Source organism: Hippoglossus stenolepis, chromosome 12 (assembly GCF_022539355.2).
Source record: "Hippoglossus stenolepis isolate QCI-W04-F060 chromosome 12, HSTE1.2, whole genome shotgun sequence".
Classification (NCBI taxonomy): domain Eukaryota; kingdom Metazoa; phylum Chordata; class Actinopteri; order Pleuronectiformes; family Pleuronectidae; genus Hippoglossus; species Hippoglossus stenolepis.
Window position 1 is genome coordinate 1532555 of NC_061494.1, and position 26852 is coordinate 1559406.

General features: G+C 40.0%; 2 protein-coding genes across 2 annotated transcripts in view; one reads left to right on the forward strand and one right to left on the reverse strand.

Moving 5' to 3' along the window:
* The window catches only part of rasgrp3 (RAS guanyl releasing protein 3 (calcium and DAG-regulated)), a 102645-nt gene that overhangs the window by 34291 nt on the left and 41502 nt on the right, over positions 1-26852 (reverse strand).
* On the forward strand, positions 197-9117 carry LOC124854577 (cadherin-1-like). Its single transcript, XM_047342427.1, has 7 exons — positions 197-469; positions 772-886; positions 6104-6192; positions 6494-6751; positions 7272-7412; positions 7929-8084; positions 8593-9117. Exons 1-7 carry the CDS (start codon positions 404-406, stop codon positions 8719-8721), a joined length of 954 nt encoding a protein of 317 aa, XP_047198383.1. The 5' UTR covers positions 197-403; the 3' UTR covers positions 8722-9117.

Genomic DNA, 26852 nt, shown 5'->3' on the forward strand with positions numbered 1-26852 from the left:
ACAACAGTAACTTGCACAGACACATACTGACATTACTGTCAATACATCATAGATATGGATCTCATTTATATGAAACTGGGGAACCTAAAACTTGAGACACTTTGCTGGCTGGTTTCACACACATGACGTGACAAACACTTTTGAGGTTGTCTAGTTTCTGTGTGCATGTGCATGTGTGGTTAGACTGTTGTTTCTCTAGATGCAGGCTGGGGGCTGGCTGGTGATTGTAATCATGCAGCTCACTCAGCTCAGAAACTGCAGCAGATACATGTATGCAGCTGGACTCACTCTCACTGAAACCAGCTTCATGAAGCAAGACAACGGAGCCACAACAATTTAAGGGACATATTTACAATTACTTTTTACATTTTTTTGTTAGTTTCATTGTGAGGAATATAGACAAATGATTTATGAGCAGATGGCGCCCACTCGGTTCATGGCTGTGGGCATTTTATTAATCGTTTTTCAGGTGAGATTTTCAGCTGCAGCTGGGATTTTTCTTTTGATGTCCACCCATTTCCATTGTGTAAAACAGATGAACTGTATAGATAGATGGACGACAAGAGTGCAGTCCAGAAGTGAAGCCAAAGCGTCTTCATTGCCACCTGGTAACAGGCTGCAGACTGTCTTAAGTACACGGCAAATAATTTGTTCAAGTGTTGATTTTTCTGGTATCTTTGGTTTTAATATATATATATATATTTGGTGACTGATTACACATTTTCCATGATTTGGATTATGATTAACTGAAACTATGGTTTTCCCTCCTAGGCCTCAGCTTTAGAGACCACACAGGAGCCAAAATGTGTACCTGGATTCAAGTCAGATGTGTTGATCTTCAGAGTGACCAGAAAGCACCTGGGGCCGGGTACAAGGCTGGGCAGAGGTGAGAACAATCCAGGAAGCTGCTCTCACGCACACGGACCTGAATGAAACTTGAGTGTTCATTTCTTTCCTACAGTCATTGTCCGTATGTTTGGATATCATTTCTGTGCATTTAAGGAAGAACATTTTAGCTATTAAAAAATATCCAGGCCCAAATCATAGTGATACATTTATTTTCTCAGCTATATGTTAGGTTTTGTTGTGTCACAATCTGCAGGAAGAACTTCTCTCCTGTCTGCTGGAGTGTGTGTGTGCTTGTCTCTACCACATGTATTTAGTTATTAAACGATGATGTCAGAACATGAAGCAGAATCGTTCCAGTCACTTTAACCCTGATGTCCTGGCTGTGCCCACCATGTCTCGTCTTGTGTTGTGTGTGGCAGGTGAACGGCGTGCATGCAAAATGTTGTTCTGTGAGCAAAAAACTGAGGCCTTGATTGCCCCTGATGGCTCTTTTGTGTCTGAATGATGTTTGTGAAAGTCTGTATAAAGAAGCTCTGTGTGAATGTGTGTGAATGTGACTTGTAGTGTAAAGTACTTTGAGTGGACAAGACTAGAAAAGTGCTCTATAAATCTATGTTACAGCCATATACCATTTTAATAAGCATTGTTGGCTTTTAACAGGTTCTATTACATGACTACAACAATAATGGAACAAAACAAAGAAAGTGATTCCAATTAGAGAATACTGCCCCAGTAGTATAAAATCACATTTTTGACCATTCAATTCAATTCAATTTTATTTGTATAGCGCCAAATCATAATAAACATTATCTCAAGGCACTTTACATTGAAGGTCAAGTCCTTAAAATTATAGAGAAACCCAACAGTTCCCACAATGAGCAGCACTTTGGCGACTGTGGAGAGAAAAAACTCCCTCGTTAACTGGAAGAAACCTCCAACAGAACCCGACTCCATCTGCCTCGACCGGCTGGGGTGAGCAGGGAAAAACTAGTTAGAATCAAAACAATTAGAGTATAAAGATGTTATTGATTATTATTGATAGCAGCGACAATACATACAATAATTAATTAATAATAGGTATTATTGTTAGTAATAATAATGATAATAATAACAATGAAAGCCCTGGGACAAGTTCGTCAAAGTAGAAATGTGAAAAATGGCCAAAATGGCCACTAAATGCAAAATGGCGGGCTTCCTGTTGCTTTTTTCCAATTGCACCTCATACCTTTTTGTTTGTCTGGTCATGATACACCTGTGTATCGATTTTTGTGAAGATCGGTCAATGTGAACACGTTCCAGGGGGCGCGGGGGGCGCTGTTGAGCCATTTTGCCACGCCCATTTAAAATTACTCCAGAATACGTACATTTTCACCACTTTCTAATTTTCTGCAAACTTTGGTAATGATTTGAGCATGTTTAAGCCCTCAAAAGGCCAATTAATTTGTCTGAAAAAAAAAAATAATAATAATAATAATAATAATAATAATAATCCTTACAATTTCAATAGGGCCTCCCACTGTCTCCTACTGTTCGGTGCTCGGGCCCTAATAATAATAAAAACAATAATTGTTGTTATCCTGCAGCTCCGGAGTCGGAGATACCTGCAAAGAGAGAGAGAAAGAGAGAGAAGCTATGGCAGGAAAAAGACACATAGTTGGTGACATGTATTAAAATAAATAAATGAATGTGGGGGCAGAGAGACAGAAAGAAGGGGAGAAGTGCTCAGTTCGCAGTGCATGATGGGAGTTCCCCCAGCAGTCTAGGCCTATAGCAGCATTACTAAGGGATGGTTCAGGACTCACCTTTTCCAGCCCTAACTATAGGCTTTATCAAATAGGAATGTTTTAAGTTTAACCTTAGATGTAGAGATGGTGTCTGCTTCCTGAACCCAGAGTGGGAGCTGGTTCCACAGGAGAGGAGCCTGGTAGCTGAAGGCTCTACCTCCTGTTCTACTCTTACAGACTCTAGGAACCACAAGAGAGCCTGTGTTTTGAGAGAGAAGTGATCTATTGGGACAATACAGTGTTATGAGCTCTTTGATATATGAAGGGGCTTGATTGTTCAGGGCTTTATATGTGAGGAGCAGGATCTTGAATTCTATTCTGAATTTTACAGGGAGCCAATGCAGAGAAGCTAAGACAGGAGTAATATGATCTCTCCTTCCAGTTCCTGTCAGCACTCGTGCTGCAGCATATTGGACCAACTGGAGGCTTTTCACAGACTTACTGGGACATCCTGATAATAAAGAATCACAGTAATTCAGTCTAGTGGTAACAAATGCGTGGACGAGTTTCTCAGCATCCTTCTGAGACATTTTCATAATATTGCGCAGGTGCAAGAAAGCTGTCCTAGAGACTTATTTTATATGTGGGTCAAATGACATGTCCTGGTCAAACATAACTCCAAGGTTCCTCACAGTGGAGCTAGGGACCAAACTAACACCTTCCAAGGTGACTATCTGGTCAGACAGTGTTTCTCTGAGATGTTTAAGGCCAATAACAATGACCTCAGATTTGTCTGAATTTAGAAGTAAGACGTTTTGGGTCATCCAGGCCTTGATGTTCTTGAGACATTCCTGAAGTTGACTCAGTGATTAGATTCATCAGGCTTCATAAATATTTACAGCTGGGTGTCGTCTGCATAACAATGGAAGTGTATGTGGTGCTTTCTGATGATGTTGCTTAAAGGGGGCATATATAAGGTGAAGAGTATTGGTCCAAGGACAGAACCTTGTGGAACTCCATGACTAACTTGTGTGTGCATGGACGAATCATTGTTAACATTAACAAATTTAAATCTATCTGATAAATATGATTTAAACCATTCCAGTGCCACTCCTTTAATCCCTACATGTTGTTCTAGTCTCTGTAACAGAGTCGTATGATCTATGGTGTCAAATGCTGCACTAAGATCCAACCGGACGTGTATAGAGACAAGTTCATTATCTGATGCTATTAAAAGTTCATTAGTAACTTTTAACAGTGCTGTTTCTTTGCTGTGATAGATTCTGAATCCTGACTGTCTTCAAACAAACCATTACTATCTCAGTAATCACATAGCTGGTTAGCAACAGCCTTTTCAAGGATTTGGGAAATGAAGGGCAGGTTTGATATGGGTCTATAATTAGCTAAAACATGTGGAACAAGAGTTTGTTTTTTAAGTAGAGGGTTAATAGCTGCTACCTTAAAAGCTTGTGGTACATTGACAAAGACATATTAATCTGATTTAATATGGAACTGTCAATTAGGGGGAAATCTTCCTTAAAAAGTCTAGTTGGGTTAGATTGCTGGGGTTGTTCTTATTTTTTACTATTAATAATGAATAATAGGAGGTTCTGGTATTTCTAAGTGCTTTCTTGCAATTTATCAGGCTACCTTTCCAGGCTTGGTGAGAAGTTTTAAAACATACATCACGGAAGCTGGAGAGGAAGTGGTTGGTGGAACGCCACTTCCTCTCCAGCTTCTGTGATGTATGTTTTAAAACACTTGTTTGAGAATTATACCATGTAGCTAATCACCTCTGATTTGCTCCATGGTATAAATAAGAGGGGTGACAGCGTCAAGGGTTGTTTGTAATGAGGCTGCTGTACTATTAACAAAGTTATCAACAAGTGTGGAAGTGAAGTTTTGATAACTCTTTACTGTATTGTGGGGCGGCTGTGGCTGAGGGGTAGAGAGGTCGTCCTCCAACCTGAAGGTCGGCAGTTAGATCCCCAGTCTTCCTCATCTGCATGCCGAAGTGTCCTTGGGCAAGATGCTGAACCCAGAATTGCCCCTCATAGAACAAGAAAGTGCTGCTAATAGATGCACTGTATGAATGTGTGTGTGAATGGGTGAATGTAAAAAACTGTACTGTAAAGAGCTTTGAGTGGTCATCAAGACTAGAAAAGCGCTATATAAATACAAAACCATTTACCATTTACCATATTGTACTGACACATGGTTGTGAGATTAGTGTCAAAGAAGGCAGTTCTTTAAAGTTAGGCATTTCAGTTAGACATATTAAATATATCTGATGGTCAATAATCAGATCATTAATATGTAGGGATTTTGGATTGAGTGACCTGATATTTAACACAATTTTATACTTCTTTTTTTTGGTACTGATATATTGGTTGTATCAACTTTATTATTATTATTATTATTATTAGGTTTTAAATTCTTTTTATCCTTTGATTTAATTAATTTAGGTGGTCTGGGGGCAGACACAGTTTCTATAGGATAGTGTGAGGGATATTGTGAGGGTGATTGCTCTAATAGAAGTGCAGAGAAGCGTGTAAGACTGCTACTCTGCCTCCTGGTCTCAACTCTGTATTGTCACGGTGTGGACTGTCTAAAAACGTGGTCATATTTCTAGATATGAGAGCTGCTCCATCCAAAGTTGAATGAATGTAATCTCTCCTAATCAGACCAGGTTTTTGCCTGAAACTTTGACAATTATCTACGAAGCCCCCATTGATTCGACACCACCTCGACAGCCAGTGGTGAGGGGATGACGTGTGGCTATACATGTCATCACTGGTCATATAAGGTGGAGGTCCAGAGTTTAAAATTACGGAGTCCGACATTGTTTTTGCATGTGTACACACCGAATCAATATTGATTTTTGTGACCTTCGACTGACATAGTCCCATGTTGGGATAAATTTCCAACAACAAGTCTTTGCACAGGAAAGATACTGACTGTCCCATATTAGATGTGTCAACAGTCAGTACTGAGATGAGCACTGACCACTGAAAGACTTCCTATTACCTTCAGTGTTCAATCACACATTTGCAAGCCCATGAGTCATTCACTTGACTTGTATCTGCTATCATCAGTACATTTAAGGGTGGATGTTAATTTTATTTATAATTCAGCGAGCCTGAGTGTGTCTTACAGCAACTGAGCAAACATGGTGCTGCACCAGTCTGGTTCTTTATGTCACTGCACATTCCTTTACCAACTTCCTTCAGAAATTGCATGACTGGCCTGGACTAAAACTAAATCGTCTATTTATTTTCAATTTTCAAAGTGACCAAGTCGGTGAAGTACGCATCTCTTATTTTATGAACTGAAATTACCCTTTTGTACAAGTTGTTTTTACTTGATTTCATGCAGCCCTAATTGAACCATTTATGACAAGCTGCCACTTCCACCTGATATTTAGCTTAGCGTGTGTGTTTTTTATCCAGTGAACAATACTTTGTCATGTACTGAAAATTTGCAGATTGATTTCCCTGCATGCACTAATTGTTTCTTGTGTTCAATCCCAGTGGGCTTCAATGACTGCACAAACCGCACAAGATTTCTTTTCATCAGTAATGACAGACGTTTCATGGTCCATCCAGATGGGATATTGATGGTGAGCAGACTTTGACAGACTCGATACCGAAAAAATGCTTTCTGATGCTTCACCCTTCGTCTCACACCCTAAATGAGTTAAAATAAATGCTGCAGTTGGTTAGGTAGTAAAATAAAGTTAAAGAAGGTGTTGACATCTTTAAGTATATTTCTTCTACGGGGCTGTAATTCCTGCATGTTTCAAGTTTCAGGCGAGGAATATCATCAAACTGTCCCAGTTTGCCTAATTTGTCATGTACAGTTTTTTCAAGTCAAAGAGTTAAAGCGTGCCCACCTTCTCTGATGATGTTTTTTCCATCCAGGTAAAGAGAATGGTTGCTCTTCTGGAAGGACACCAGGACTTCTTTATCCACTCCTGGAACTTGCACTGTCCAAAAATGACAGTCACAGTCGTGCACTATGGGCGTCTCCATGGACAAAACGATGGTCATCACCATGGACATCATAGAGGGGAAAACCATGGGCATCACCAGCAAAATGTTGAGCATCACCTCGGAGAGCACAGACACCACAACAATCAGCACCACTTGAATGAAGTGGACTCTGCTAACAATACAGAGGTATGATTAGAGGCCCTGTTGGAGGGGAATAAAGAAAACCGGAAACTCATTGTTGTCAAAATAAAATTGATTTCAAAATAACACATTTAATAGGAAATATCGTTTTCAATTCCAACATGCACAAAGGAAAAAAGGCTCTGAGCTTTTTTCCTCAACAAACACTGCCCCTCTGTGGCCACATTAGATTGAGAACAAGCTGCGTGCTCATAGGATCTCAATGTCAAAATATCCTTCTTTTTCCAAACAGAATCATTATTTCAGTATAATGTGTAATATAAATTGAATGGCATGTACTTATTCATTTTTTTAATGTAGTGCCGACATTTTAAAACCTATTGTCAAAACCCTGGACTGGGGTACACCTTGGACAGTAACAGGTTCATGATGATCTGAGCTAAAGCTTTTAAGCTAATGTGGATGCCAGCTCTAGGATTCAAGCATTTCTTTAGAGATTGTCTATCTAGACTCTTGTTAGACTAATAAACCCTATAGTACTTAAAATGTATGCACATTTTCATAGAATGCAACCACCCCAGAGGTGCCTGTTCTGAATTTCCCCAAGTCTGGTGATGGATTGAGGAGGAGGAAGAGAGACTGGGTTGTTCCTGACATCAATGTTCCTGAAAATCTCAGAGGACCCTATCCTCTTAAAGTATCTCAGGTAAGACGAACTGCAGCCCCTTGTCACTGAGAATTCAATACTGCTTGCATTCAACTATTTGATTGTGAAATTGCCATTTGTTTCCGCTGTGGAAACTCACTCCTCCCAAAGTAAAGCCATAGCTACAATCACTAATCAACCCTGATATAGATGAATGAATGAATGAACAGGGTTAAGGGTTATGACCTTGTTTGTCACGACAGCAAAGTTAATTTGTTATGACAATAGTAAAAGAATTTCATCAGGAGAAATCAATAAAGGTGTTTCTTTGTTATAATGACAACTAAGTTATTGGGTGCACCATGGCTGATATGTTTAAACAATGTTATTAACCAGAGATCACAAAGTAACTGACTTCATCTCAAAACCAGGATGTAGAATATTGTAACTTTGTTTCGGTACCTCAGAAATTTAAAAGTGGCACGACCTTTGCACTTATTTACTACACTTAAATTGTTTTGTTTTATTTATAGTTAGTAAGAATTGCATAAATCAGATATGGTGTGTTTTGACCAGATCCGTTCTAATGAAGATGGAGTGAAGACGATATATTACAGCATCACTGGTCCAGGAGCTGATGAGCCTCCCCTTGGCCTTTTCACAATGGACAGGCTCACTGGTACTTTGTATGTGACACAGCCTCTGGACAGAGAGAAGGTGGGAAGGTACACGGTAAGCACCCTCTTTGATTTAAATTGTCTTCATACACTTTTTGTCACACATTGTGTATTCAGTTTCCCATGACAAAGTCAAAACATGGTTTTGTCATTTGGTGTCATTTACCAAAGGGTTCAGATACTGTTGCTGTGACAATCCAAAATTTGCTTTAATTATCTTTGAGAAGTGTCTAAAGCTTTGTGGAGTTAACCTGTGGCAAATTGAATCGATTAGACATAGTTTAGAAAGGCACACAGCTGTGCATATAAGGTGCCACAAGTCACACATGTCGGGAGAGGAACCAAGTCACAAGCAGTACAAGGAAATCAGTGTCAACCTTTTTTTACACATCCTCAAGCAAACACCAAAGCTGCCACTGCTTTCATCTTCAAAGTGACAAAACAACTACAATCTATTTCATTGGACTCTCCAACCTTTACAAGAAGATATTTTTTCTATTGCAAACTCATAGACAGATTGTCCGTTTTTTATCAGTATATCTCTTGTTGAATTGGCTCATCAGACCTCAGACCATCAGAGAGCACCTCCCGCTGTACCAGGGGGTTTAATCAGCGCAGCATTGAGAGCTGATGGTGGGAGAAATACTGACACATGGAGAAGAGCCACAGGGAGACTGACACACAGAAACTGAAAGATGCATGAAGAAGAGTAACAGAGAGGAGCCAGAGAGTGGAGCTGAGCTGATCTGCCACCTGGAAAGGTTATGTGTCGGACAAGTAATGCACAGCTCCAGTTAGTAACGGCGCTAGTTCAAATGGCAAAGGAGTTTTTAATGATGCAACAGAAGCATGCGGTGGAGAGCAGGCGGCAGTGGGAGGCCCTCCAGGCACAAGCGGAGAGTCGGACCCAGCTGCTGGAACATTTCCTGGCCCGGTCGGGGTCTGTGTCGGGATCGCCCCTCATCCTCCTTCATCGGCATCTCCCTTCACAAGATGACACCGGTGGGGAAATCCCGGGCGGCAGGACAACAGTGGGGACATGTGGCTGGAAGAGGCCTGCCCCTTTACACCGTTCGGCGGTGACTGCAGCCCCGGGTCCTGGTCCTGTGTCGGGGTTGAAGTCTGTCCTAAAGTGTGGGTGTATTTTGCCCATAAAGGCCTTGAAAACATTTAGTTTGATTTGTCACTTTGGAGTTGAACCATTGGCATTTTTTATTCTCTCAAACAAGTCTCCACATAGGCTGACTTTTTTTCTGATTCTGGACAAATTACTGCACTGGGATGGTTCCCAATTGCCTGGCAGCTATTTTGACCTGATGACTGCCAGACCAATACAGCAGGAATGAGTTAATGGACCACCTTAACCACTAAAGGCGTGCCAAACACTTCAGGTGGTGCGTGTCAAAATTGATTTAATTTGAAAGTACCAGGCCCCAATAATATGCCATTCACATCAGGGGCAGCTGGTCCATAGGGGGCGATAGGGCGCCGCCCTCCCAAAGAAAAAAAGGTAAAATTATCAATACAGTTTATCCTGCCTGCTATCTCTGAATATCATCGTCCAATCAGCTGCAGCGCTGAGCCCTGTTTAATAGACTATGGGGCGATTTCCATATGGCTGAAAATCGCCCCACATCGCTCTCATAGACTTTCATTGTAAAACGTTTTATTTTCAAACTGCAGGGGCTGCAATGCATTCCCTATGACTTCCGGGAGGGCTAGCACTAACATGATTTCGTCATACGTAAGCTGTTACACGTGCACCTGGGCGGTCCAATCACGCCGTACCTATGATTACGCCACTGTCACAGTCATGGCTAACGGGAGCAACTCGAGTCGCTAAAAGAAATGCCTTTCAGTCGTCGTAGCAATGAGGATAAATTGGCAACCAAAGAATTAGGACCACATAGGCCGAATTTAAACATCAACCAAGCATCTACAAAAGGAGGGAAATGTTATAAGCGGGGATTTTCACGGAGCTGGTATGACCGGAAAACATGGTTAACAGGATGCGAACTAGCTAACGCATTGTTTTGCTACCCCTGTCTTCTATTTCACCCCGATGGCAGCATGGACACAGCTGGACAACTACGGGTGTCACTGACATGCATCATCTGTTGTGATTGTGTGGGATGTGACTGCACTCATATCTTTCCATTAGTTGAATTGTAAATAGTTTTATTCATTCCACATTGTCAGTTCCACTGCTCGTTATTCTGCTCTGTTAAGTAATTGTCTTTACATCCAATGTTGTCTTGAGGATGAACCAATAAATGGCCAGAAATCGAAGAAGTATTCTGATCATTTACTTAAGTAAAAGTAGAATTACCACAAATAAAATACTCTGTTACAAGGAAAGGTCCTGCACACAAAAGTGTACTCAGGTTAAAGTACAGAAGTATTATTAGTTGTTAGGAAAAAAAAATTCTTCCAAGGACAACAGTGCAAAGCTCTTCATTAATACGCGCAAAAGTAAAAATAATATATAAAAATAAAATAACAAACAAAAGTACTCATAATGTCCCCTGTGAGTGTTATATTATTCAGTATAATATTATTGGATTAATAATTCTGATGCATTAATGTGTGAGTAGCATTTTTACTAGTTTGTCATGGTGGAGGAGCTCACTCATCACTATACTGTTAGTAGTTTATTTTACAACAATGCATTGTATTTAATTCAGTTTCTTTATAAAATCTGAATCGGAAAAGTAACTAGTGAATTAAGTGAGTTATCAAATGAAGTAAAAATAGTAAAAAGTAAAGATTTTCTCTGAGATGTATTGCAGTAGCAGAATAAAGCAGCATGAAATGGAAATTTAGAGCCAAATTAATTTTAATGAAGACCTGTCTACAAAATGACTGTACAGTATATAGCCTGAGGAATAATCCTTGTCCTGTGGTTACTGGTGGTATTGCTATGTGAGGTGATCAGAAACAAAACACATTTTATGCAAATGTGGTAATGCAATGAGACAATGTCTAACTGACTTGAGTTTATTCAACCATTAAACAGGTAGCCTTAGCCATCATCGCAACAATTGCCCCCCCTGAGGAATTTGGCAGGAGCCGCCACTGTTCAAATGTTTGACAAGAAATTGATATATTGGATAGTGTATAGGTGTTGTTGTTGTTCTAGTCATTTACTTGAGGCCGGATGTATATTTAGGCTGCTACTTACCTTTAGCCTCAGCGTACCCTCAAGTTCAGCCTGTATCATTGATTACAAGCCCAAAACACTTGATGGCGCTAAGGTGCACAGATGTGTCCCTAACATCCGCTAGTGACCACTAACACCTGCTAACATCTACTGGTACTTGGTAACCTACATTGTGCAGACGACCTTCAAACGTACAGGGGATATTCAACATCTCGTCTATATTCTCAATGAAAAAAAAGTATGCTAGAGAGGTTTCCCCACTGGGGGTTAGGGTTAGGTGGGAATTAGTTTGTTCAATTAGTTTAAATGATTATTGCAGCTGAAAACACTGGGATTATGGTCGGATGAGTGTCTGATTTGGTAGTGCCTGAATTACTGGGAAGAGAAACGAGACAAATAGTCAGTGTTTTGTGGTCGCCAGGAATAATGGTTGTTTTGACGATGAACAGATATTAAGCCAAAAGCAATGCGAGTCTGTAACGGGCAGAAATTGTAATGGAAGAGGAATGATATCTACCTTCATTTATGATGCCAACGATTACAGCGTTGTCAATGTGAATGATTTTAGACTTCCTGAACCATTCATGCCCCCATGGTATGGCAGCTATGAATTTTGGGTATCACTCAGAGCAAAGATGAGGCAGAGTGAGACTCTGAATCTAGAGATTTGAATTCTGATTGCTAACCAGAGGTGAACCATCCTTCTCCATAATAGCCACTGGTTGTAGTCATGTCTGTGTAAAGGTAAATGTCCTCAGTTTGAGAGAAGTTGTCAAGTCAGACATAATGTTTGCTCAGTCACCAGAAACACTACATCAATTCTAAAACTGTTTTCACCAAGTGAATGACTCCAGAACATCCACAACACATAGGAAGAACTCCAGCAACTAAAATAAGATATGGAATCCAATTTGAGAGCTGGATGGTGATGAACACATGAACCGATTGTTTGAAAGCATGAGTACACCCCTAATCATAATCTCGGACCTGAGAATGGATCTAGTTACAAAAAAAATTAAAAGGAATAAAGGAAATCTGCTTCTGGGGTGGATTGTATTGTGAAATAGTTCAAACAGTAAGGAGTCTCCTATAAGAGTGGGTTATGGGATTGCTTGGATCATTTCTAGATGATAATTAAAAGAACATGGCTCATATTGTGAACACAAGTGAAGAAGATGATGTAATGGCCAATACCAGAAACAGACGTCAAGAGATGGATAAAAGTGAACTTTGAAAAAATTTGAGTTAATTTATTAAAGATGTGTCATCTGCTGGGTAGCATCTCTTTTGTATAAGCAACTCTTGGGTGACTTAAAATTCACACATGATATTTATCATAACCTTTTGACTGAAGAAGAGGCAAATGAAGATAAATGTGGATGGTTTGGACCTAAAATGGCCAAAAGTAATGGGTTTCTTAGATTTGTGTCTCACTGGCTGTTCGGAATATCTAAGGCTGAGGCTGTTGAATTCCAAGAGATGGAAGTTGGCCCTAAAAACAATGCCAAGTCTCTAGTGGTGGACCAGCTCAATGGCAGCACTGAAAGAAAAGCATGACCTGGAGGAAAAGAAGAAAGCACGGGAAAAAGGAATGAAATCATTGAAGCATAAACGTGAAACTTTGGAGCTGAAAAACTTGCTGGTCTGCTGTAGAAGAACAAGACACTGTAGTGGCCAATCCAATAGTTACACCCCACAAACTGAGCATCGGGCAAGCCCAGTAATAGAGCCACCTGCTGAAAACTTCCCAATTACAGGTAAAGATGCAACAAATACCTTCTACTATCAGATTTAGAGGAAAACTGATGTCATGTACGTATGTCTTTTTTTTCTTGTAGAGTGAAAAGCAAGGGTGAGTTCTACTGGTGTTAATTCCTGAAGGTATGGGATGATAGAGAACTGAACTGAGATTAGTTTCTATTTCTGGTAGGGTTGGCGTTGATAATGGATGGGGGAGGGAATTGGGATACATTATTGCAGGCATAATGCAGAGAAAATAGGACAAGAGCAATAAACTGACAAAGTTGTCTGGTGGTGCTGCTGTGGATTGAGTGAAGTTATCAGTAAAGGAGGATTAGCTTGACTTGATTAGCCTGCGGTTGACCCCCAAGGGTTTCTGGATGGGTCTGGGGCTTGTGCTGTGGAAAAGAAAATGGAGAAACAGAAGCCTTACTGTTGTAAGCGGCTGAAGGAAAAGTATTCGATCACAAAAGGTGACACAAAAGGACCATGCAGAAGGGAAATACAACTTGTCTCCCACTAGGGGGAGCTGAGGATTCGTGCTGTGGCTGTGGAGGACATGTGATGTCACACGTGAAGATGCTGGCATTGTTTGGCCCTGACAAGAACCAGAAGCGCTGCAGGTTCTGTGCGTATTGTTGCTAAATTGTTAATGGAAGCCAAATCATAGTTTAGTTGCTTTTTGTAAGTTGATATGAATGTAACTGTGTAAAATAGGCATATAATACCCTTTCATATTGATCTCTTGGCCCTGAATTGAATCGAATCGAATTCAAGGCGGATTTTGTGATATTGGCGTTAAACATCCTCATGAAACTGCCAATTTACACCCTTAACATAGTAGCGGTGGCTGAGATGTCTCACACCAGCACATTCATGGAAAACAGAACTGCATGAGCCACAACAAAACAAGCCACACAACGGAAACACAACCTTTACATGACAATTGCGGTTGTGTTTGCATGTTTGCACGTTGTGAACAGTGTGCGATACCAAAACGGACAGCTGGTCTTCGTCACTGCCTATGTTTTCCATTAGTGATGCGTGGATTGCAGTTACACCTGAGGACTCAGGATGGGTTGGTAGGGTTGTAAAAAAACACTTCTGCTTAATACCGCATGGGCTTGGATGGGTGAAATAGGTCAATTGGAGGACAGTTTGCTTTTTTGGGGGAGAAACAAGGCAGCTCATTCCCATGGCTGCAGTACCTTGCAAAGATAATCTGGGGGAAGTCAGCAATGCTATTTTATTTTTGGAATGTTCGTGTGGATGTGGGTCTTTGTATTGGAGAAAATAATTCCTTCGGGTGGGTGATGGGTGGATGAGTCAAGAACACGTGCGGATAAGGATGACATCAGAGCTGATCCATGCATCTCTAATGTCCATGTATATGTCATTGCTGCTTTACCTTCTATGCCCCACTCCCTTAATCTCTGTCAGACATTTTTACAAGTTCATGAATACTTTAAACATTGATACAGTGCTAAATTCATGTTAGACATGGTCTTTTCTCATAAGTTAAATATTGTTATTCTTTTGATGTGCTCTATTCCATGTAAATTATTTTGCTCTTCTTTCTGTCCTGGGAGAGGGATCCCTCACTTGGAAGTCTCTCTGCGGTTTCTGAGCTATGTACTGACAGAGTTATCCTGCTTAGAGGTAACATTAACATCACTGCACGTGCCTCTGGTGGCAGCACACTCTACATGGCTTTGGCAGCACTTAATGTTACCCTACAGTTATCTAGTAGCTACCTCAAACTCAAGTAGACAAAACAACAAAATACCTGAAGATAAACTGTCGAAAATATGTCTATATTTTATGTTAAAGGATTCCGACACTGGGACATGCAGCAAATGTGTGAGCAATTGAGAGAGGAGAGCCGAGAGCAACTGTTGTCCCAGGAGCAACAGCTTATAGAGTTGGTGGTATGTTGTTTATGATCCACCAGAAAACCGAGAGGAGAAGAAGAAAGACAAAATAATTGTCTGGTTCCTCCTAGCCGTGTACAAGATACTTTTGAAAGCAGAGGGTTGCACCTTGAAGATGTTCCTTGAAGAAAACCTGCTTCAGAGTGAACACAACCTAAGATTGGCATGACTGTTAAACTCCCAGCGTGACAATGACTTGAAGCATGATGCCAAGACAAAGCTGGAGTGTCTTCAGGACAAGTCTGACTTTCCTTAAGTGGTCCAGACAAAGTAAATGGTATCTGGACTGTATTTAAATTGTACTTTTTCAGTACAACAACAACAACTACAAGCGCTTGACAATTTGTGTGGCAATCAAACACACATTTATACAGTGTCATCCAGACTTAAACCCCATAGAAACTGTGTAGAGACTTGAAGCTCAGATACCAAACAAGAAGACTTGAAGCTGTAACTGCTGCTAAAGGAGCCTCTACAAAGTACTGAACTCGGGGTCTGAATACTTCTGTAAAAGAGAGGTTGTTTCTGAAACCAAGTCAGGATGGGTTATTAATTGTAGACGGATGGAAAAAAAATGGGAACTTGGTCCATTTAAAAGAAAAATGATATCTATTATACAATGTGTGGAAAAACTCTGAGATCAGTGTGCAATCAAGTTGTAAACAGGCAGTAAAGCCTACCTGCATTTGGGTTGAAACATCCACTACTTTTTTTTAAAAATTTGAAATTATTGGCATAGTGAAAAAAAAAGTATTCCAATGTGATAATATGACAATTAGACATAAATGACCAAAAATCAAAATGCCTTCTGGAGATGTCATGTAAACAAAGTAATGCCTACCATTCAGTGTTCATTTCATTTATGTTCTCCCTCTTAATGCATTTGAAAAGTCTTCTTTTAAATGTATTTTACAGTGGTGTCAAGTTTATCTCTGTTTACTTGCCAGTAGTATTTTTCACGGCCTACTGAGTGTAAAACTCATGGCTGGAATATACCTCACATCACCTGAATGAAATCATCTACATTAATTATTTTTACATGTGTTGTATTATGATACAAATGTGTGTCTGTTCGCAGTTTAAAGCACATGCTGCGGTAGATGGGTCACTAAATGCTGAGCAGCCGATGGATATTATGGTGATTGTAATAGACCAGAATGACAACAAACCTGTTTTTGATCAAGATACATTTCTGGGAGAAGTTCCTGAATCCTCACCAACAGGTACAGTGAGATACTTTCATTTATGATTGGATAAATATGTTACATTTAACAGAGAAGAGCTAGCAGTAATATTCTGTGCCAGCACTGACATTGTTGTGGTCTTCTCACTTCAATTATTCACTGATTTAGGTTTCTTATAGCTGTAAATTCTATTTAAAATGGGAGAATGAAAGGTTGGCAAATGGAATATATCCAGAATGTAACCAATTATGAATAATTTGAAATGAAGCATACATGCAAATTTTTTTTGCAGATGACTGTTTGTGGGTTGAGGTAGGTGTTGAGTAGAGTCCAGAAAAATGGGCAAGAATGAATCTGCAGAATATAGAAGATGTCAAATTTAAAGTGTTCACGTTTTTACTCTTTACTTAAATTCACATTTCTGAAAACCCCTTTGTGCAGGTTTTGAGGTGATAACGGTTGTGGCCATAGATCTTGACGAGCCGGGTAATGCCAATTCGGATATTCGTTACCGTATTCTGAGCCAGGATCCAGAGTTCCCCAGTGGCCCACTGTTTGAGATCAACCCAAACACTGGAGCAATCAGAGTCAATGCCCGTGGGCTAGACAGAGAGGTGAGGATTTTAAAACGTACTGTATTAGCATTTTACTTCAACTGTGCTAGCATTCATAATTTTACATTTGTTAGATTAGTATGAAGCCTCTGTTGATCTTGTAGTCACTTTACCATTTATAGGAGCTGTCTGTCATTGGCTGTTGGGTAGGGCTGTAAAGATGAACAGATCCATATTTGGGAATCAATATTTAAGATGCATATGATTCCACTGATGAAACTACAGATTCTGGGTTTCCAGGAGAAGTTGTTTAACATGGGTGGAAGACAAAAACAAAGTTTGTTTTGCAGGTATTTGGACAAAGGACAGAGCAATGAGATTAGTATTACCTTTTCATCACTATGTCAGACCTGGTACAGATTTAGTGTTTTATCAATCAATCAATTTTTATTTGTATAGCCCATATTCACAAATCACAGTTTGTCTCATAGGGCTTTAACAGGGTGTGACATCCTCTGCCCTTAACCATCAACAAGAGTAAGGAAAAACTACTAAAAACCCTTTTAACAGGGTAAAAAGAAGGTAGAAACCTCAGAGAGAGCCACATGTGAGGGATCCCTCTCCCAGGACGGACAGAAGTGCAATAGATGCCACGTGTAATGGAGAACATCATCAAGATAAAGGTTTTAGCAGCATTGATAAGAATAAACATTTTGAAGCATAACTGAAGGTCAATGAATTGATGGATTATTGTCAGTTATGGTTGAGTATCTGAGGAGAAATACTATGTATCAAGCAGTCTTGTTGTAATCATAGTCTATGGTCAGCAGCCAGCAAGATCATGATCCACCATCAAGATCGGATGCCACTATAGTCCACAGTCATTGTCCACTGCTGCCATTAGGATCCATCATCAGCTGCCACCTCAATTGTGGTCCACCACCATTATCAGATGCCAACACGATAAAGGATCCGCCATTATTATCACGATCAGCCAGCACGATACAGAATCCGCCATACTGGATCCACCATTACAATCTCTGATAAGCGACCCACCATCATAATCCACGATCTGGCCACAGCCGCGGCCCTGGGTCTGCGGACGATAAGGCAAAGGGACTCCGGGGAAGAAGTCAAGTCTGTAACATGTATTGATGAGATATTAATTTCTTTGATGTGATAACGATTGATAAGAGGAAGGAGAAGCTGGAAAGAGAAGCTCCGAGTGTCATGTGTCCCCCGACCTTCTAGACCTATAGCAGCATAACTAAGAGCGGGTCTAAGACAAGCCTGTACCAGCTCTAACTATAAGCTTTATCAAAAAGGAAGGTTTTAAGCCTACTCTTAAACGTACAGATGGTGTCTGCCTCCTAAACTGAAAGTGGGAGATGATTCCACAGGAGAGGAGCTTGATAGCTGAAAGCTCTGGCTCCTACTCTACTTTTAGAGACTTTAGGGACAACAAGTAAGCCTGAATTCTGGGAGCGCAGTGCTCTAGTGGGTTGATAAGGTACTAACAGCTCTTTAAGGTATAATGGTGCCATATTATTAAGGGCCTTGAAGGTGAGGAGGAGAATTTTTAATTCTATTCTAGATTTAACCGGAAGCCAGTGTAGCGAAGCTAATACAGGAGAAATGTGGTCTCTTTTCTTTGTTCTTGTCAGGACACGTGCTGCGGCGTTTTGGACAAGCTGCAGAGTCTTTAACGACTTACTGCTGGAGCCTGATAATAAGGAATTACAATAATCAAGTCTGGATGTAACAAAGGCGTGGACTAGTTTTTCTGCATCTTTTTGAGAAAGGACATGTCTGATTTATGAGATATTACGCAAGTGGAAGAAGGCGGTCCTTGAAATTAGTTTTAAGTGTGAATTAAAGGACAAATCAGGATCGAAGATCACTCCCAAGTTCCTGACTGTTTCACTGGAAGCAAGGGCAATGTCGTCTAGCGCAGCTATATCATTAGATAATGTATCTCTAAAAGGTGTTTAGGGCCAAGTATTAGAACCTCTGTTTTATCTGAGTTTAATAAGAGAAAATTGCAGGTCATCCAGGTTTTTATTTCCTTGAGACATGCTTGGAGTTTAGTTAATTTGTGACTACTGTTTAGTCTTCAATGTCAGTACAGGTGAACTTTAATGATAAAGCCAACAGTCAGTGTGGGTCAAAGTGCCATAAAAGGCTGGTTTATTCAAAAGTTAATTAAAAGTTGCTGCAGTGGTGTGGCACACCAGTCAGCAGGCTAGTGCACTGGAAGTATGCTATCATGAGTAACAAACTACACACACATTAAACCCTTCTTCCCCAACAGAAAACACACCAGTGCCACAGCAAACCACAAATCAACAAGTGAACTTCCACTGCACCAGCCACTCCTGTGACTGGGGGCCAACAACAGCTATAGTACTAAAAGAGACAAAAAGGCAGATCAACACTATTCACCAGCACTTTGCCTGTAAAATAAACATAGCACATGTTATTTTCAGTCTAATTGCCTAACAGTTTAAAAGTAAAATGCAGTTTCATACCTGCACAGCAACTTATTCTGGACCGTTATGACCCTTTACAAAAGAAACAATATAAATAGTAAAACCTCAACACCTTCAATATTTACATTGAAATTCCAATACATCAGGGTATATTTGCACCCCTACATTACCCCAACCATCACACTCTTCTATTTAAAACTAAAGTTTGTTTGGCTTGCTAAGGACATGTGCACAGGCGTGATCACCAGAGCAGGAATGAATGCTGACACACACCTGTGCTCAATTGGCCTTTTAACTGCTGAGATGCTCTCCCTTGATTTGCCAAATTGTGCCTGGGTCCTAGTGTCCCCCGACTACAAATTGATTACATTTTATGATCAGAGAATGATAGCAGAGTGTTTAAGCTGTCCATTTGATGAGTTACACTAATTGTATGTCTCCCCAACAGAAATACCCAAAGCACACTCTGGTGATAGAGGCAGCAGACATGGAGGGAAATGGGTTGACTGGAAATGCCACAGTAATCATCACTGTAACAGACAGCAATGACAACCCTCCAGCTTTCACTCAGTCCTCTGTAAGTAAAACATACCTTCACAGCACCACTTGAATGAAGTGGACTCTGCTAACAATACAGAGGTATGATTAGAGGCCCTGTCGGTTTGGGCATAAAGAACCTCAATTTGTGAAAATATTTTAAAGTAATACATTTGATGGAAATTAGTTTGCATGCAAACACTTGTTTCCTTAAAAAACACTGTTTGTGTTTGAATGGGACAAACTCAGTATTATGTCTCTCTAGAGGTTGGCAATACAATGCTTCACAGCAGATTTGAAAGATTTTTGAGCACAAGGAAGAAATGCAGCCCTTACATATTAAGTTGTCATGCTGTACTGAGAGTCTGACAGTTCCACTGAAAATACGTTTCTTGCCCCGAGATAAATGCACAGCAAGTTTAATATCAACCAACCTATGCTCCACTTGACTTGTCTGAGCATATGATCAGCTGCCTGAAGTTGTTGGTCAGAGTGGTGGGTCTCTTATAAATCTGCAGAGGAGGATGGGAGAAGTGGTTGGGTTTAGCACCACAGACACCCAGTATCTATACCGTGTATGGGTGCAGAGTCACTTGGGGAAGGAGCTTATCCCAGTGCACACTGGTTCATAGGGGGGTCCACCCTGGACTGGTGTACTCCTTGGACAGTAACGGCTAATGTTGACGCCTGCTCTAAGATTTCAGGATTTCTTTAGAGATTGTCAATCTAGACTCTTGTTAGACTAATAAACCCTATAGTACTTAAAATGTATGTACATTTTTATAGAATGCAACCACCCCAGAGGTGCCTGTTCTGAAGTTCCCCAAGTCTGGTGATGGATTGAAGAGGAGGAAGAGAGACTGGGTTATTCCTGACATCAATGTTCCTGAAAATAACAAAGGACCCTATCCTCTTAAAGTAGCTCAGGTAAGGTGGACAATTTGCACAATCAAATACTCAAATGCAAAACAATTCTAATAACAATGGTTGCAGAAAATAGAAGTTTCCTTGTAACAATGACAACTACGTTCTTTGGTGCTCCATGGCTGTGATTTAACAAGGTTGAGATCACATGGTAACTTACTTGATCAGAATGTAGAATATGGTAGCTAAGCCAGTCTTTGTTTTTCTAGCCCAGGAATTTTAAAGCAGCAAACCTCAAAGAACTTAGCACTTCTTCTTTACTAAATTTAAATGGTTTTGCAATATATTAACTATGGTTACAGTCAGTGAGAATTGTTTAACTCACACCTGTTGTGTTTTGTCCAGATCCGTTCTGGTGAAGATAAAGTGAAGACGATATCTTACAGCATCACTGGTCCAGGAGCTAATGAGCCTCCCCTTGGCCTTTTCACAATGGACAGGCTCACTGGTACTTTGTATCTGACACAGCCTCTGGACAGAGAGAAGGTGGACAGGTACACGGTAAGCACCCTCTCTGATGTTAGTTTTATATCTACACTTTTTGTCAAACATTGTGTATTTCTTTTCACTTTCATTTTATGCTGACGTCCAAGTACAGTAAAGTGCCTTCATCTACACTCAATAGCCCTTAATAGAACATGGACAAGTGAACCAAAAACTCATTATAGACAGTTTGTGATACATTTGTGGTGAGGTTAAGATCAGGACATTGTTATGAAACCATTTCTAAAGCTTAGTCTTCCCAGGAGCATAGGGATCTCATTAGTTGTGAGGCAGAAGAGGTTTGGAACCAAAGGTCTCTTCTAGAGCTGGATGTCCAGTCAAGTTGACTAACCAAGGCGGGCTGAGACAGGGAGGTGGAAAAACAATATATATATATATATTTCAGTGCCTCATTTTGGTGCCTGAGCTATGTACTGACAGAGTTATCCTGCTTAGAGGTAACATTAACATCACTGCACGTGCCTCTGGTGGCAGCACACTCTACATGGCTTTGGCAGCACTTAATGTTACCCTACAGTTATCTAGTAGCTACCTCAAACTCAAGTAGACAAAACAACAAAATACCTGAAGATAAACTGTCGAAAATATGTCTATATTTTATATTAAAGGATTCCGACACTGGGACATGCAGCAAATGTGTGAGCAATTGAGAGAGGAGAGCCGAGAGCAACTGTTGTCCCAGGAGCAACAGCTTATAGAGTTGGTGGTATGTTGTTTATGATCCACCAGAAAACCGAGAGGAGAGAAGAAAGACAAAATAATTGTCTGGTTCCTCCTAGCCGTGTACAAGATACTTTTGAAAGCAGAGGTTGCACCTTGAAGATGTTCCTTGAAAAACCTGCTTCAGAGTGAACACAACCTAAGATTGGCATGACTGTTAAACTCCCAGCGTGACAATGACTTGAAGCATGATGCCAAGACAAAGCTGGAGTGTCTTCAGGACAAGTCTGACTTTCCTTAAGTGGTCCAGACAAAGTAAATGGTATCTGGACTGTATTTAAATTGTACTTTTTCAGTACAACAACAACAACTACAAGCGCTTGACAATTTGTGTGGCAATCAAACACACATTTATACAGTGTCATCCAGACTTAAACCCCATAGAAACTGTGTAGAGACTTGAAGCTCAGATACCAAACAAGAAGACTTGAAGCTGTAACTTCTGCTAAAGGAGCCTCTACAAAGTACTGAACTCGGGGTCTGAATACTTCTGTCAAAGAGAGGTTGTTTCTGAAACCAAGTCAGGATGGGTTATTAATTGTAGACGGATGGAAAAAAAATGGGAACTTCAGGAACCCTGCATTTGGGTTGAAACATCCACTACTTTTCTTAAAAAATTTGAAATTATTGGCATAGTGAAAAAAAAAGTATTCCAATGTGATAATATGACAATTAGACATAAATGACCAAAAATCAAAATGCCTTCTGGAGATGTCATGTAAACAAAGTAATGCCTACCATTCAGTGTTCATTTCATTTGTTCTCCCTCTTAATGCATTTGAAAAGTCTTCTTTTAAATGTATTTTACAGTGGTGTCAAGTTTATCTCTGTTTACTTGCCAGTAGTATTTTTCATGGCCTACTGAGTGTAAAACTCATGGTTGGAATATACCTCACATCACCTGAATGAAATATCTACATTAATTATTTTTACATGTGTTGTATTATGATACAAATGTGTGTCTGTTCGCAGTTTCAAGCACATGCTGCGGTAGATGGGTCAAAAAATGCTGAGCAGCCGATGGATATTATGGTGATTGTAATAGACCAGAATGACAACAAACCTGTTTTTGATCAAGATACATTTCTGGGAGAAGTTCCTGAATCCTCACCAACAGGTACAGTGAGATACTTTCATTTATGATTGGATAAATATGTTACATTTAACAGAGAAGAGCTGGCAGTAATATTCTGTGGCAGCACTGACGTTTTTGTGGTCTTCTCACTTCAATTATTCACTGCTTTAGGTTTCTTATAGCCGTAAATTCTATTTAAAATGGGAGAATGAAAGGTTGGCAAATGGAATATCTCCAGAATGTGAACAATTATCAAAAATTTGCAGATGACTGTTTGTGGGTTGAGGTAGGTGTTGAGTAGAGACCAGAAAAATGGGGAAGAATGAATCTGCAGAATAAAGAACATGTCAAATTAAAAGTGTTCACGTTGTGACGCCTCTGTACTTAAATTCACATTTCTGAAAACCCCTTTGTGCAGGTTTTGAGGTGATAACGGTTGTGGCCATAGATCTTGACGAGCCGGGTAATGCCAATTCGGATGTTCGTTACCGTATTCTGAGCCAGGATCCAAAGTTCCCCAGTGGCCCACTGTTTGAGATCAACCCAAACACTGGAGCAATCAGAGTCAATGCCCGTGGGCTAGACAGAGAGGTGAGGATTTTAAAACGTACTGTATTAGCATTTTACTTCAACTGTGCTAGCATTCATAATTTTTGATATGTTAGATTATTATGAAGCCTCTATTGATCTTTACCAATGATAGGAACTGTCTGTCATTGGCTGTCGGGTAGGGCTGTGAAGATGAACTGATCCATATTTGGGAATCAATATTTAAGATGCATGTGATTCCACTGATGAAACTACAGATTCTGGGTTTCCAGGAGAAGTTGTTTAACATGGGTGGAACACAAAAACAAAGTTTGTTTTGCAGGTATTTGGACAAAGGACAGAGCAATGAGATTAGTATTACCTTTTCATCACTATGTCAGACCTGGTACAGATTTAGTGTTTTATGATCAGAGAATGATAGCAGAGTGTTTAAGCTGTCCATTTGATGAGTTACACTAATTGTATGTCTCCCCAACAGAAATACCCAAAGCACACTCTGGTGATAGAGGCAGCAGACATGGAGGGAAATGGGTTGACTGGAAATGCCAAAGTAATCATCACTGTAACAGACAGCAATGACAACCCTCCAGCTTTCACTCAGTCCTCTGTAAGTAAAACATACAAACAGTTCAATCACAGCTTTGCAAGGATGTCTACTTGTCACCAAGCAGTGTGCTTTTTTTCTTTTTCTTTTTACTTCTGTCTGAAATACAGTACAGTGTTTTAAAAATGATTAGGAAATCAACTGTAAATCTGCAGCCATCATGCAGACATGTAGTACAAGTACAAACATCTTTACAATCACAGCAAGTCACCTGGGCTTGATGAACATTGACTTAATACATGGTCAACTGTAAGGCTACTGCTGGAGAACGTAGCTGATCATCATCTTTTTTGGTGATGAGCAACAAACAATGATTGTTCTCCATTTTATCGGATCTCAGTTTAGGTTCTGAATGTCTACGACATGATTGGATAGTAATTCTTTTACATTTATACTTTTTACATGTGACAATAAATCAAATGGAAACTCAGATATTGATGTAGGAGGGTATCTTTAAGAAATAAACCTTTATGTCAGGGAACTATACTTTTTTCAACATATCCCTTGCTTTCTCACAGTATGACGCAACAGTAGCAGAAAATAGAGTGGACGCTCTGGTCATTACGATGGCAGTAACAGATGGTGATGAGCCACATTCACCAGCCTGGAACGCCAAATTCAAGATTGTTGATGGTGATCCTGGAGGCCTGTTCACAGTCACAACAGGAAGTAACAAACACGAAGGGATCATTACTACTGCCAAGGTAGGACCTAAAGCATGAATTCTCAAACAAGCCACAATATCAAAGATTAGAGATATCAGTGAACACTTTTATTTGGAACACTACACCTATACTGGGTAGTTCCTCCCTCAACTCCACAAGATTATAGAAACTTTCCATAGAGATTCTGTTGAGAGTCTTTATGCTCAGTGTGGATCACGGTTGGGTTGATCCCTGGCTCCTCCAGTACGCATGCCTCTTTGGGCGAGACACTCTACCCTAAATGACCCTGATGGAGTGTGAATGCGATGTGATAGTATGTAGCTAGTTTGCATGAAGACGCACAAATTGAATGTGTGAGAATTTGATGAATTTGTATGATTTATAGTTTAAAGCCTTTTGAGTGGTCGTTAAGACTAGAAAAGCATCAAAAAGCATATAAATATACATGTACTCTTCTGTGACCTGTTGCAGTAATGAAGTAGCAGTGTTCAAGTGGCTTACTCTTTTAGAACAAGTTTGTGTTTTACAGCAGAACAAGATGTAAGATCGTTATCTGATAAATGAATGTACTGTTTCCTCCATCCAACCAGGGTCTTGACTTTGAAATGATCAGCTTGCACACTCTGTTGGTTGCAGTGGAGAATGACATTCCATTTGTTACTGCACTGCCCACTGCCACAGCCACAGTGGTGGTGAACGTGCAGGATGTCAACGAAGCAGTCTTTGATCCAGTTGAAAAGTTTGTGTCAAAACCGGAGGACCTTCCTGTTGACAGTGACGTGGTGCAGTACACTGCTTCTTTCCCCAACATTACACGCAAACAGAAAGTCATGTAAGAGAAAACTGATGAAAATAACATGTTACTTTGAACATTTATCAAAACACATTAATCCCTGTTGCAGAAAATTAGACAGTAAAGTTTAAAACGCTGCTCACACTAGTTTCATGTGGGAGTGAAATATACGATGTGAGAAGTCCAGCTCGAGAAACAGATTTGTATTTAAAAGAGTAAGGCACTAAAAGACAGCACAGTGATTTGTAATACTCACAGACAGGATTAAGGCTGCAACAACTAATTGATTTAATCAATCATAAAAATTGTTGGCAACTAATTTCATGATCGATAAATAATGTAACAACGCTGTTCTTCTCTGGACTAAGCTTTTGAAAAGTGGCAGAGACAAACACTGCTACCAATACAGCACAGACAAGTGTACTTTCCAAGTTGTCAAAAGTGTTGAAACAATTTACATTAATGCCTTCAAAGAAGACTGTTTTCTGCAAAGCTGATCTTGTATGGCACAGCAGCAAAATATCTGTGGAATGAACATGAGGAGAGAACATGTTGGAGCTGAAGATAACTTTTTCTCTTGGTTTACCAGGGGATCGTAAATAGCTTCAAGGATCATACCACAGTGATATGCTGCCGTGTCATGTGAAAGTTTTCTTTTAGTCTTTCATGTAAAATATTCTCACACTTTAAACGACTGATGCTTTCCCGGCTCATCGAGGAGAGAGAAGGCAGCTGTGGTCAAGAGAAGATACATTTTAGATATTAAATTATGACTAGTTGGAATTAAATTGTAGACATCTGAAAGTGGAATTATATTCATAATTTGATTGCAGACATCTTAATGCATATGTAAAGATAATTTCACAAGAAGATGTGCAATTAGTTTTTCTAAATAAACTGCTAGAAAATATGGAATGAAGCTTTGTCTTATCTGATAAATAATCGCTTAATCAAAAAACAATTGCCAGATTAATCGATTATCAAAATAGTTGTTGGTTGCAGCCCTTGACTGGATATTGGTGTACAGCAATTACAGCATGAGCTGTAGAAAAGTACATCATCTTTACGTGATGTACACGCAGACTCTCACTATACTGTGATGAATTGAATATTGTTTAATTGACAAGTTATTTGAATGTCCCATTGTGAAGCTTGTTTTTGTGATAAGCTTGTTTGCATTGACCTCACATCATTTCTCTGACTGTCCAGGTATAAAATAATCAGCGACCCTGCGGGCTGGCTGAACGTGGCCAAGGACACAGGCCTGATTAAGGTGAAAAGCATCATGGACAGAGAGTCGCACTTTGTCAAGGACAGCAAATACACAGCACTCATTGGTGCATACGACAATGGTAGGTGTGACACTAAGCTTGATAATCGCTTCAGAAGAAGTT